The sequence below is a fragment of the Abramis brama genome (assembly GCF_963993115.1).
Source record: "Abramis brama genome assembly, chromosome: 10".
NCBI lineage: Eukaryota > Metazoa > Chordata > Actinopteri > Cypriniformes > Leuciscidae > Abramis > Abramis brama.
This window is the reverse complement of record NC_139972.1, coordinates 10,314,945-10,329,401: the sequence shown is the minus strand read 5'-3', so window position 1 is coordinate 10,329,401 and position 14,457 is coordinate 10,314,945. Positions and strand designations below refer to the sequence as shown.

General features: G+C 39.1%; 1 protein-coding gene and 1 long non-coding RNA gene across 2 annotated transcripts; one reads left to right on the top strand and one right to left on the bottom strand.

The window, feature by feature from the left end:
• Positions 1–448: 448 nt before the first annotated feature.
• LOC311091199 lies at positions 449–5,594 on the bottom strand. The gene is made up of 4 exons (XR_014608019.1): positions 4,785–5,594; positions 1,872–2,103; positions 1,512–1,630; positions 449–1,183 (listed from the first exon to the last, which is right to left on the bottom strand). It is a non-coding gene; the product is annotated as an uncharacterized lncRNA (long non-coding RNA).
• A 1,323-nt stretch (positions 5,595–6,917) lies between these two features.
• LOC311091529 (uncharacterized protein) lies at positions 6,918–14,332 on the top strand. The gene is made up of 18 exons (XM_084127489.1): positions 6,918–7,002; positions 7,730–7,759; positions 8,233–8,663; positions 8,801–8,906; positions 9,335–9,552; positions 9,816–9,947; positions 10,166–10,333; positions 10,427–10,563; positions 10,690–10,801; positions 10,897–10,977; positions 11,236–11,416; positions 11,568–11,657; positions 11,828–11,905; positions 12,033–12,093; positions 12,648–12,686; positions 12,772–12,959; positions 13,409–13,593; positions 13,736–14,332. The coding sequence occupies exons 3-18, from the start codon at positions 8,235–8,237 to the stop codon at positions 14,168–14,170; spliced, it is 2,640 nt and encodes an 879-aa protein (XP_083983615.1). The 5' UTR covers positions 6,918–7,002; positions 7,730–7,759; positions 8,233–8,234; the 3' UTR covers positions 14,171–14,332.
• The last annotated feature ends 125 nt before the right edge of the window (positions 14,333–14,457 follow it).

Below are 14,457 nucleotides of genomic sequence, written 5' to 3'. Positions count from 1 at the left end.
TAAAATATTATTGAAATAGTATATTGTTTAAACTATTGACTTATAATTATTATTATCAATAATAATTATATATTATTATATTTTATTCTATAATAGCATGTCTATAATAAACCTGATGCTGACTGTACTTAATGGAATATGATTTCAATTGTTGCTGTGTGGCTTGTGCAAACAGCATTTGTTGAAAAAAAATACCTTTATTATCTGTTTGACACATCAGTGATCTGGCAGTTTTTTTCAGTCCTTACAGTCATGTAGAGTCAAGATCCTGAACCTCTGGTCCCATAATTATGTATTTATGTGTCATCTAAATATGTGCTAAATATATATAGCATTTCATATTCATGCCACAGCTTAAAAGTATAAGATAATAGAAGGCTATCATCCATATGACTGAAAAACGTGTTCTTATAGAGTGTTTAAATGAGATGATACTTTGAACCACAAATGATGCTCAACAAAATGTATTTTTATTTGTTCCAGCATTATGCAGACATGCTGACATTAGTTTACTCTAACAATAATTACCAGCTAATCAAGCACACGCAATATCACAATTTATGCATTTCACAGATTGTAGAATTTATTTGCCAATTTTAACGTTTACTGCAATTGCTGTAAAAAGGAAAAAATCCTTAGCTAAATAAAACTGTCTATGTGTGAGGAAAGAAACTAAAGTATAAGCATTACTTACAGGCGTTCACATTCAGCTTGGTTTCTCTCACACTGATAATATGGCAAAGAACGTGCAATTGTCTTCAGTCTGTTTATCACTTCATTCCTTTCATCAGATCCTCCTTCCCATGCAAAGATGTTTTGGAATGCAAAGGCTTTAATTCCATTATATCTTTGTAAACGTCTAAGACTGGTTTTTATAGTGGAATGCCCTGATAGGCATTTTGACAAACAGGGGGAATTAAAAGTGAAATAAACCACACATTTATCACCAACATTTAATATGTCCCCCAGATAATTCTTCAGGCGAAACTCTGAATCTAGTTGTAAATCTTTATCAGCCTTTGCAGCAATGAGGTCACGGTCATTACTCCGATAAACCTCATTGTTCCGAAGTGTTTCATTCACTTGAGTTAGTAAGATCTGATCTGGATAGCCAGAAGCCTTAAGACATTTGCTCTTCTCGACTCTGAACACAACAGCGTATTGTCCTATGTCCTCAGCCAACCTGGAAATGAAAGCAGTGGGAATTTAATGTTGTGTGTTAAAAATTACAAATATTAATAGAAGTATTGTATTTATTTGTATGTAATTATGTAGTATTATAATAAATATATGTAAAGTTTAATGTTAAAATTATAACATGATGATGTAATTAAAAAAGACAAATACTGCTGATTTATAACTTTTAACAACCTCTGTTACTAAATCCACTACTTTTTTAGTTTTTTTCTTTATATATTTCTTGTCATTTCTTTATTTGGTTGTGTATATATTTTTTCTTGGTTTTTATTTATTTATTTTTACTACTAATATGTTCAATCAAAAACACTTACACATTCTGAAATTTCTGCACAATACGCTTGAGGACTTCTGGGTTCACATTCTCTCCTACAGCACAAGAGCTAAAGTGAAGCAGGCAGAGCAGGAGGATCCTCAGTGGCACAGCGAAAACCTGGAGCAAATACACAAACACTTATACAAAATAAATGCACAGTACACACAAAGTGCATATACATTTAAAACAGCATTCTGTTTGTTGTAGGAATGGAATTTTCCTTGACATCTTATGGCCACTTTTTTAAATATATTTTTGGTAAAAATTATGAGTTTTCGGGAAAAAAAACTTGAGCAAATGTGCAGCTTTAGCTCCACTAACAATTATTAAGTGATAAAGAAGTATGAGTGTAACTTACCATGTTATCTGTTGCTCAGATCAGAAGGTTCAGAGATGTTGAGTGAGTCTGCAGTGAAGCAGGAGTGATGAGGAAGAGGAAGAAGATGCTTTTTATTCTGACACTCGACCAGCCCTCTTCTTCAACACCATGACAAGACCAATTAAAACGGTTCACACTTGCAGCACTGACTCCTTTAATAATGTCACTGAGCATCTTTGTGTGTCTCGCCATGTACGGTGTGTTGGACTTCCTCAAAATGGTCAATAAGAAATAAAACAATTAATAATTCCTCCAATAAAGCGATCCAAGGAAACGGATTTAACCCTCCTGTTACCCTCAAATCTACCAACATCTTTTACCCACTGGGGTCAATTTGACCCCAGCAATTTAAAACCCCACAATTTGATTTTTTCCCCAAAGGTTTAAGTCAGGTACTTTATGTTTCTTTGTTGACTACTTAAATAGCCCTTTAAATAAAACACCACCAACCCCCCATCCGCACCCCCACCCCTTTTACATCCAGAATACCTATTGCACGACTATGGACAAATTAGCAAATCATTATAAAATGTCACTGATTTATCTAAAATTAAAAAATTATATATATTTTTGGTGTTTTAATAGATTTTTATTTATTATATTATACAATATATTTTATCAAGGATGGGTTTGGGGTCAATATGACACTCCCATTGATAGTCTCAGGATACCTCACTGTTGGCACGACACAGGACTCATGGTAGCGTTCACCTTTTCTTCTCTGGACAATCGATTTTCCAGATGTTCTAATCAGATACATTAACTTTGCACCAGTCTTCTGCTGTCCAATTCTTGTACTTCCTGCAGAATTTCAGACAATATTTGATGTTTTTATTGGAGAGAAGTGGCTTCTTTGCTGCCCTTCTTGACACCAGGTCGTTGTCCAAAAGTCCTGTCCTCGCTGTGTGTGCAGATGCTCTCACACCCACCTGCTGCCAATATCGAGCAGTTCTGCACTGGTGGTGACACGATTCCCTAGCTGATTCCTCAGGAGGAGAAGTTCCTGGTACTTGCTAGACACTCTGGGACATCCTAAAGCCTTCTTCACTGCAGCCGAACCTCTATTCTTGAAGCTCTTGATGATCTGGTAAATGGAGGCCATTTTGATGCAAAGATGATCCTCCATCTTTCTTTGGAGGAAACCATTGCTAACAGAAGAACACAATGATTGGAAGCACTTCTTCCTTCCTTATAACAATTATGTGCTGATGATATGATTAGTAAAATGATGTTAGCTGGTAATTTGGTGCCAATGACAAAAACAGTGAAATGTGGGGTTTTGTGATAAAGCTTTTTGAAATTATGTAAAATGCCTCTGATCACTCTGCACAATAATCTAGAAAAATGTGAATCAACATCATAACAACTGAAGCAGCACAAATTTCAAATTTGGCCACAGCTGTACCCTGTCATTCAAGTGGGAAGTGTCCGGTCGAACAGGGTGATGTTGGTGGCGCATCCGCTGTTCAGCTCCTGCAAAAGGTCCACGTACTCGTAGGAGATGCCCTGTTGTTGTAGGGCGAGCAGTACGGCATTGATCTCTATGCTGTCGAAGGCTTTCTCGTAGTCTACGAAGGCCAGTATCAAGGGCATCTTGTACTTCCGGCAGTGTTCGACCAGTTGGTTCAGCACGTGGATGTGGTCCATTGTGCTGTAGCCAGACCGGAAGCCGGCCTGTTCGGGTGGCTATTGTTCGTCCAACTGCCTGGCTAGTCGGTTGTACAGCACCTTGGTGAAAACCTTGTACACGGTCGGCAGGAGCCAGATTGGCCGATAATTCCTCAGCTGTTCGCGGTCACCCTTCTTGTACAGCAGCACTGTCTTGGCCGTCTTCCATTGATCTGGTGTTCTTCTCTGCGCCATGTAGCGGCTGAAATGGCTGGCCAATGCTGCCTAAAGCATCGGTCCACCCTCTTTGAGCAGCTCGGCCTCGATTCCGTCCAGCCCTGGCGCCGGTCTTTCTGGATGTTCTGGAACGCATGCCTGACCTCACTGGTCAACACTGACGGGATGGCTGGTATGGCGTCGTCCTGCATTGCGGGCGGGTCGACTGGTGTCTTGCTGGCGAACAAGTCCGTATAGAACCCAAACCCCCCCCCAAAAAACTTTGCTAAGAGGTAATTTTCAATTGAGAAAGAGCATAAAGAGAGAGCTCACAAAGCACAAAGAGAAATAGTTTATAAGGCTTCTGTGGAAGCTTTCATACATTTGCTCCTCCCCTATATTATGTTTTCCCCTCCCCCACGGAACAAAATATCAAAGTTCTTGCAAGAATTATGTTTTCCCTTCCCTGGAAATATATAATTGGCACTGGAAATATCTAATTTCTTGTGAGAATTATGATTCCCCTCTCCACAATATCGTGTGAACTATCAGTGGTTCTCGCAATACTTCAAGTAGGCCTATATGGTAATGTCAGGTTAGGGCCCTAAAGCAGAGTGAAGGTTTTTGAAGATCATAAAATCTCAACTTATAATGACCTCAATATCATCCAAAATAAATGTGGGATTTGTGCCTAATCACCAATATGAACAACAAAAAATTTGATATTTCTTATATGTTTTATACAGCAAAATGAGCCTGGGGTCAAATTGACCCCAAAGAACACCGATGCTACAAAAGTACGTACAGAACATTGAAAACCTATCATCATGTTAATTTTATGTTTACCCAGTTGTCCCCATTAAATTAGGAAAAGTCTTTAAATATGAAGCAAAAAAAATTTTTTAAAGTATGTATTTAGAGGCGTTAAACACTGAATGGGGTCAAATTGACCCCAAAGGTAATAGGAGGGTTAAGGCAAGCAATTGCCTTGGACCCCAAATAATGTGCAGGAACATAATTATGAAAATGAATTATGATCTTTAAAGGTGCACTAAGTAACTTTTTTACCTTAACCGAACAGCTTCGGAGTCATTGGAATAGTTATATGACTTGTTTCGGGTTGAATGGTGGTCGTCGCGCATCCCCCGAGCGCCTGTGAGCGGAAAAACCACCCTTGCAACTTTGGGCCGGCGGGTCGCGTCAGGAAGTATCGCGTGATATCAGGTCTCGCGATGTAACAAATTGCTTTACGGCACTGCACACAAAGCTAGGAAAGCTTTGTGGAGGACGAAAGAAAGGAAACGGCAGACTGACCGAGCAAGGAGTCAGACTCGAGTAAATATCGTTCTTGTTGATGGACTAGTAGACATCTTCAGAGGTTATCTGTGCCTGTTCGATGTCCGACGCTTTGTAACGCGTTCTGTCAGGAGGAGAAATAGGGATAGCTCACAGATGAAGTTATTACCGAGAGCCAGACAGACTCACGGAGGCGATTGGCATCTCACAACTTGCACTTTAGTCCCCAGTCGAACTCGTGTAACTGTCTGTCACCCGTTCTAACGTCCACATCTTTACTTGATAAACAAAAGTAGGAATGAGCATCAAACTGAAATAACCCGCATACGGGTGTTCGAGGTGCACATGATACAACACAGACTGCCGACGACAGTTCAACAGGGCGCGCGCAGCTCTTAAAGGGGCCACACCTTATTTCCACTCGTTACAGCTTCCATCCTATTGAACAGGTACCGGTATAGAGGGCGGAAGGGATCAGGCCGTGAGTGCAGAGACAGCTCTGCGCGAGTGCTATTTACGACAGTAACGTTAAATACAAGTACTCCACAGCGACTCTAGGGGTCGCTGTTTGACAAAAACGGAAAGCTGCCTGGTGTGCCTTTAACAATGTTAAGTAATTGTAGGCCTAATTGCAGTCACATTGCATACAATATATATATATTTTTTTTCTTTCTTTTTTTCCCTCCCTCAGCCATTGCATTAGAAACATAGATTAGATTATCTGAGTTATATTTAAAACTATCCTTGCTCTTCTAAGCTTTATAATGGGAGTGAATTGAGGGTGAGATTTTGAAGGCCAAAAAAAATGCACACATACATCATAAAAGTAATCCATATGTCTCCAGGGGTTAATAAAGGCCTTAGGAAGCAAAGCGATGAGTTTGTGTAAGAAAAAAAAAAAAGTTTTCTGCGTTTCTGTGTTCGTCAATACATCATGCTGTCTGCCGGAAGCTAGTTATTATCTGATAAAGTTTTAAATATGGATATGTTTCTTATAAAAACCTATCGCTTCACTTCAGAAGGCAAATATCAAATTTATTCACTGCCATTATAAAGCTTGGAAGAAATAGGATATTTTTAAAAATAGCAGATTGTGTTTGTTTGAAAGAAGAAAGTCATATACACCTTGGATGGCTTGAGGGTGAGTAAATCATGCATGGTATCATTTTTATTTTTGGTTGAACTATCCCTTTAGTTATTTTTTTTTTAAATTAACTGCCAAGGAAATATAACACAAAATATAGCATTGTATGTTATTTAACTTTTGTACTTAGCTTGGGTTCTTTTACAGTCTCAGTTCTAATAATCTCCTGTGTGACTAACATTCAATCAGTGTCTTTGAGCCGAAAGCAACGGTTGTCTTTTACACCAATGCCTCTCTGTGACGCCTCTACCTCCAGTGTGAGGATGACTGCTGGATTGGCATTTTTTGTATATCGTGGACTTTAGCTGTACGATGTCTTTGTTTGTGTTGTTGCCAAAGAAGAATATGCTCTTCTGCTTGATGATACACGTGTCGCTGTTAAACACCAGACATGTTTCCACAGCTCTTTCCATCAGGCTTATCAGATTCTGATTCACGGCACAATGTTTCTTCTCACCCGCTTCGGATGTTATCACCCGATTGAATGGACATTATCAGTGGTTATCGGTCCATTCTTATGGGCCAGTAGGTCCCTACTGTGCCTCCTAGCAGGTGCAGTAGGTTGTTATCATCTATTCACATCGCTGATCAGCATCCTACAGGAAGAGACTCTCGATCCAGTCCCCCAGGAATACAGTCCGCCGCCAGACCTCAAAACTCCCGCGACTTTCAGGTAAAATGACAGAAAATTAAGACATTTTCAACTGTTCTTATTTAGTTTATGAGCTAAAAAAAAACACATTTTTTATTCACATCGCTGATCAGCATCCTACAGGAAGAGACTCTCGATCCAGTCCCCCAGGAATACAGTCCGCCGCCAGACCTCAAAACTCCCGCGACTTTCAGGTAAAATGACAGAAAATTAAGACATTTTCAACTGTTCTTATTTAGTTTATGAGCTAAAAAAAACACATTTTTTAAAAAACTGTTATATTAAAACTATAATAAGGTAACATAAAAGAGTTTAAACGAAATACCAGATATTGTTTTTATCGATTTTTTTTCCATTTGCATTTGCTGTATTTACCGGTCAAGCTAGCATTAGCATTAGCGATAGCATTACTAGTTTACTAGTTATTACAGCTAGTTTACTACAAAAACGTTGTTGTTTTTTATAGAAACAAAACGGTTAGTATTAGGCTACTAACAATTTAGCTTCCACCATGGCTAACTAACGTAATGAGTTAAAAAAAAAGTTAGCCGATGAGGGGAAAAAACGATTTATTACACCGTGAGTTTCCTGTAAATTAACGTTACACCTTTTAGCCTTAAAGGCGGTCTGTGTAATGACTACACTGTACATATATTTTGTATCTGCTTCATACAAACTCTTCATTCAGGCTATATCATGCTCGTATACCTACTGTATAGTGATAGTGATATCAGGTTTGTGGTAGCTCTATTTTGATTTATGTAAGCTAGCAACAACAGGCTAACAAAAATGCATTACTTGAATTAACCTTGAACTTGAAACAAAAAACCTATACACAGGTCTTTCTATCTGTCTGCTTTTCTGCTTATGTTTCTCTGTACTTGACTTTGTCCATCTCATTTTACAACTTTTGATTCCCAGATTAGTAAAAACTGTTCCACGATTGCAGTGGTAAGTTTATTTGATTTATTATCTATCTAGTTATGTATTTATGTCATGATCTCCCGGGTTTTTGGTGTTGTGTTCCTTTTGTGTTAGTTTTGCCTTAGTCTTGTTTCCTGTTTTTTATTTTGTTGGTTCATTCCCTTGTGCATTCTGTCCTGTTACTTCCTGCTCCTTGTCACGCCTGGTTTCTGTCTCATTGTTAGCCGCTCAGTGTACATATACCCCTAGGTTTCTTTATTTCCCTGCCAGATCCATGTTGCTTCCCCTGTGTCTTCCATGTAGTCTGTTACATTTATTTGATTTAAACTTAGTTCCTCCACCTGCCTGCCTCCTGACTTTGTTGCTGCATTTAGGTCCTCACCATCCACAACTCGTGACATCTCGGCCTATGTTTTAATACATCATGCACATTAAGGAACAAAAATCTAGCTTTTGTTGTATCCATTAGTCATGCATGTCTTTATTGCCTTTTTTTCCAGAGATGGGAAAAGCATTGAAAGGCACACGGTTAAGAAACATCAAGATAAAGGTGCTGAGGAGGAATATCAATGGTTGTGTAAAGGTTCATTACCTTACACATAAAGACATCCCCAAGCCCAGCTCCCAAGAAACAGGCCTTTTGGACTCCACACTTGTTCCATCAGAACAAGATGAAGCAGCAGGCTGTAGTTCATCTTCTGAGACTGCATACAGTAAGGCGAAGAAGAGAGAGCTAAACGCCTGGGATGCAGTCAAGGAGGACATGCTCAAAGTTTCATTTGAAACTTCAGCACCAATAACTTCCAAGTGTTCTGTCTGCCAACGGCCTGCTGATTATAGGTGCTTGGAGTGCAGCACCACGGCAGTCCTTTGTGAAGCCTGTCTGAGGAGCACTCACCACAATTCATTGCACGTCCCTGATAAATGGAATGTATGAACAACAGCATTCACTCACACATATACATATAGCAAAATATTTGTAAATCTTGTTTTAGCACAATACTACAATTTGTGTTGTCTTGAATTACTCATTTCCAAAACTATTAGTTAAAGTTATCTTTCTTTCAGAATTCTTATTATGAACCATCCTACCAGGGGCTATTCCTGTATTTACCCGAGGGCCATGAAAACCATGCTGTGTACAGGAAAGATATAAAAGTCATTGTCAACACAGGTTTGTCATTTTATAATGTTAAAAGTCATGTTTAATTTCCTTGACAAAAGAAAAGAGAGGCTGATGAAATGTTGAGCAATGACGTTCTCGTAGGAATTTCTCACTCTTCTGATGTGCAATTTTCCAGTAATAACATATCAGGTTACTGGTGACACAATGTCTGTGTTAATATACATTATAGTAATGATAATGGATTAGATTTATTTAGCGCTTTTCAAGACACAGAAAGAGCTCGACATTGAATCCATTATTCTTTCACTCATTCATACTTGGAGATGGTAAGCTACTTGTGTAGCCACAGCTGTCCTGGGCCAATGAGTGTAAATGGCCACTGCCATGCTGCCGTCTATCAATAAGATTGTCTATCATTATCAATAGACTATTTTATTGTATTCCTTGGTTATGTTTTTATGTATTTTTTTTGGCAGGACGTCTCTGCACCATCCCTATAGATATGTGTGAGTGTGAACCTGAAGCCTGCACTCTTCTGCGGTATGGGCTCTGGCCAGCAACAGCTGAAAAGCCTCAAACTGCCTTCTCCATTCCTTTACTGGAACTATTTGTTTGTCTGTCACTGGAGTGTCAGGTTTCTGTTGAGGGTTTTTGCAACACTCTGCGCTGGAGAAACAATCTGACTCTTACAGAGGTGAGTCAGATTGCAGAGTTAATTTTGAAGTCCCATCTGTGACGCCAACATTTCAGATCATGATATATCACAACAAAGAGTAAATCATACGAAAACTAGGATCTTACAGTTATATGAAAGAAGATTGCTGATTTTTAATTTTTTATAAGAAATATATTTATAATTATATTTATAATTTGGTAATGAACCATGCAAAGTATTACTTTGGCTTTTAATGTTAATGATGTTTCAGTAACATTTTTGCTGACGCGGTTAATACCTAGGTTAACGCACTCTACAGAGCCTTGGTGGGAGAATCCATATCCCACTTTAGGCATCACCACTTCCGACAAAGGAGTTTGGTGGATATTTGCCCTCAGTTTGATGATGGGACCACGTGCCCAGCATGTCCAAAGGTGGGTTCTACTCCTAGCTTAGTTCATGTTAGATTAATTGATTGCAGTTCCCATGAAATGATCAGATTGAATCAATGTGAAGTGTTACATTTTTATATAATGGTAACAGTATATGTTCACCAGCCTGGTGTGAGTATGAATGAGGGAACTTGTGCATCTTTTATCTTTTTTGTTGCACCAGATACAAAACCAGAATTACTCAAGTTATTGTTTCCTAGGTGGATGGAGATATGATAGTAACTCTGGATGCCAACTTTGGCCTTGTGAGGAAACAAAGCTCAGGGACAAGCCTAGTTGAGCCCTTACATGGGACCCGCATGTTTGTTGCTGAAAATAATGTACAGGAATATCTGCTTTCACATCCTGATAATTCCAAGCCTCACGAGGTTAGTCACAGTTGTAGAATACTTTATCACAAACTTAAACTAATAGAAAAACACCTGTCTTCTTATAACCATCTGCATTTTTCCTTATCCCAGGACTGCAGTAACTTCAAGGCTGGCAACATGCTGAGATCACAAAAAAAAGAGAAAAAGCTTGATGTTACAGGAGTGTTTGGAGCCTCCTGTCGTCATGAAATCCCACTGATGTTTGTAAACATGAGCCAAGGAGAACGGCAAGTCTATGACATACTGTAATAGAAGTGTATTAACCTGTGATATGTGTATGGGCGATATTGCAACATACTACTAAATGAGCTCAGCATAGTGTATCAGAATTCCCATGTTTTGTGTTGTTATAGGCTAGCTTATCCCCTGTATGTCATTGATGAGCTTCTTCAAAGATGCACAAAGAAGAACATACACTTGCGGGTGGTCTATGATATTGCATGTGTTGTTGCCTCACATTTGAACGTGAGTTCTTTTTTAAACTTCTGTGTAAAGTTTCAATATTTTCTAAAAGATCTTAAAATTACAAATAAAAGCTCTGCCATACTGTGTTCAAACAGAAATCAGGTGAGGGTATACCTCCCAACATCTCCTTGGCTGTGCCGGCTTTTCACGTTTATGGACACAAACTGCCCTGCCAGGTAATACCATTGGATTTAAACAGATGTCAGGATCTGTGGGAACACTTCATTCCCTCCTTGTTTAGCTTCCATTCTCCTGTCCACTGCACTGCTTAAATAAAGTAGAAAGGCCTGAAAGTAATCTTGAATCTAGCATTTTCCTGACGTTTTCTAAACTTGTTTCACAGCCGTGCTGTTGCGGACAATGTGAGATGTTGCGGACAATGTGAGAGGTTTTGTCAATCTATGTGATATTTTACAACTTTGTTTTAATCACAGATCAAGTACAGCACCAGACGGCTTAGTGGGTTTGGGCTTACTGATGGGGAAGGAATGGAGAGACTGTGGTCTTTCCTCCGAAGATTCGCCAGGGTCACAAAGGAGATGACTCCATCTCACCGGCTTGACCTGCTGACTGATGCACTTCTGCACTATGGACGGAGAAAATCTACTGACCTTGGTTAGTTTACCATTGTATGGCGATGTCATAAATCAGTGCTAGTAGTTTAACGCACTGTGCTTGTTGGTTTAAATTTTACACATTTTATATTTTCTGGAGTTTAGCTTGAACAAATTGTACTACGCAAGTAAATTCAAATATTTCTTTGCAGCGTTGAACCTCCTGCAAAAACTGGACAAAGCAGAGAAACTATCAACTCTAGCTGAAGAAGACATTTCATCTGTCATCAGAGAGGCACCAGGTAAATTGAGCACAAGAAGCAGAAGGAGTAAAAAATAAAATTGTGTTGATTAAGATTTACGATCATATAATTTTCCATTTAATTTACAACCATTTTGCACATAGTGGTATTATGTAGAATTGATCAGTCGGTTGTTTTGTTTGTTTGTTTTTATTTGTTTGTTTTTTTAGTGTTGATCTCTGAGCAACACATTGAGAGATGGAAGAAAAGAGAGATAGAGCTGTCCCAACAGAAACCAAAACCAATACGTAAGCAACTGAAGTGAATGTTTTAACCATTGTTTTAAGCAAATGTAACTACAGTAATTACCAAAAAAATACCTGACAAAAGAAAAGAAAAAGTAATATAGCTGTAACATTTTCATCTGATCTCCAGACACTGTCTCTAAATGGAAAAGGGACTACATTAAGGAGTTGATAAAGTTCTACAATCTCAAGTAAGAATTCAGTGTCTTGTCTACTGATATGTAATAACAAGGCACATTGGTGTAGGAAACTGTTGCAGTGGCCCTGTTCAGACCCAGTATTAACATGTGCTCTCACTGATACAAAGTGCCCTAAGTGTGTCTGACCTGGTATTTAAATGCATTCCAGTGTTTCCCCTACAGTGACTCAACTGTGGCGGCCTGCCACTGCTATATTGTTAGCACCACGCCTTTAAAAAGCACATGGACAAGGACAACGTCAACATTTCTGAATTGAATCCTCTGTCAAATGCTGTTAGAATGCTGTTACGTGTGGCAGGACAACTGACCTGGACAACTTCTGTGTGTGGTTTGGCCAGATCCAACCACATTGCGGTACACACTGATTATGTTTAGACCTGTGTTTAAAGCTGTCCACTGTTCATGTTAATACCAGGTCGGAACTGGGCCAGTGATGTTATGAATTCCACAATTATGTCATCTGTAATATTTGGTAAGGTCTAGCTTAGTAACTCTTTATGGTTGGCTACCACCAAATTGTCTGATATTCTTTTTGTAATACACAGATCTGGGACTTGTGAGGCATACATGGGGGATGAAACAGAGTAAGTTACCCGTCTCCATATGTTGCTGATCTTTGATATAATGTGTAAATGGTGCTTTGATAATATTCATGTACTACCTTTGTAGAACTGAGAACTCCCTGCTTAACATGGAGAAGAAACACCGCATTGAGACCAGATGGAAAGAATCAGATTTGAACTTCCAGTGTACTCTTAAAGACGTTGACCAGGAGCTCAGATCCCAGCTGATCTGCAGAGCTGGAACTGAATCCAGAGAGAGAGCAGTACTCCTCCAACTGAAAAGAAAATATCCAGGTAAAGTGATGTGGACAAGCTGAACAGTTTCATGAATGTATATACTATTAGAGAGACATTGTTTAGCACTTCTGGTTCTGTTAAAGTGACACACAAACATTTGGGCAAATGTGCTCCTTTTCCACCTCCCCTCGAGTTAAACAATTGAGTTTTATCTTTCCCCTGTTCATCCACCCGTTCTCTGAGTCTGGAGACCCCATTTGTGGCTTTAGCTTAGCAGGAATCATTGAATCGGATTAGATTCATGCTAAGCTAAAGCCACAAATGGGGTCTCCAGACTCAGAGAACGGCTGGATGAACAGGGGAAAGGTAAAACTCAATTGTTTAACTCGAGGGGAGGTGCAAAAGGAGCACATTTGCCCAAATTAAGGTTCCTTTAATGTTTACCAATAACCATAATAAATAACAAAAAGACCAACTGTGCTTTCTGTTTTCTGACTTTGCTTCAGATGGGCAGGGCATTGCCATAAGACTGTCCAAACAGGTGGCCAACTCCAATAGAAGACTAAAACAAGCAATCAAAGAATACAACAGCATACAATGGCCACCACAAAGGAGCATCTTCCCTGCAACAATGCATTTTGAGGAAGCATGTGATCCCTCTTGGCCCGTCTACTTCTGTCTTGATGAAGCTGTGAGTATAGTTACGTAACCATAAACCACCCAGGAACCATATTGCATATAGAAACCATCTAAATAATTTTAGAGATCACTTGGTAAATGGCATAGTTCTCTGGGTTGTTAAGTTGTGATTGTTATTGTCTTGCCCTTTCCAGATTGAAGAAGATGAAGTCCCAAGGAGTCTGAAAAGACGAGGGATTGATGCCTTGCACATGAAGACACGGGCAGTTGAGGAAAAACTCCTGGTTTACCATGAAATGAGAAATGTAACTGATCACCTCCATCAGCAGCACACCTTTCTGTGCTCTGCCATCGATGACACAGAGCAGCCTGGTGCAAAAGCTGCTCTCATCCAACGCCTCAGAGAGCTGGAAAGAAAGCTACATGAAACCACTGTGAAGTTTAATCAGCATGTACCAGACATTGTTCCCTCAACTTGTGATTACATCACCACAGACAACTCCTGCCTGTCTCAGGACCACCAGACATTAAGTACACAGACACTGGTGTATAATGACGATGTTGGTGCTAGTGATTGTGATTGTGATGAAGACAATGAAAATGACAATGATGATGATGACAGCAATTAGGCTGACTGTGGTTTCCTTTTTTCTTTTCTTCAGTGCCAATCTAGAAATACATTTCAGATGTAATTGATCCTCTATCGCTGTTCATTATCAAATCAAATCAAATTTTATTCATACTAAGTAAGTAATACAAAGTGCCTCACAGAGGTTAAAAACAAATTGTTCATATTGTAATGGCAATAAAAGCTTAATGAAATAAAGTGAGTGAACTATTTTTTCCCCTTTTGTGTTAGCGTAATTTATAACTTGTAATCTAACCTTTATTCTGACCCATATACAGTGTGTACAGA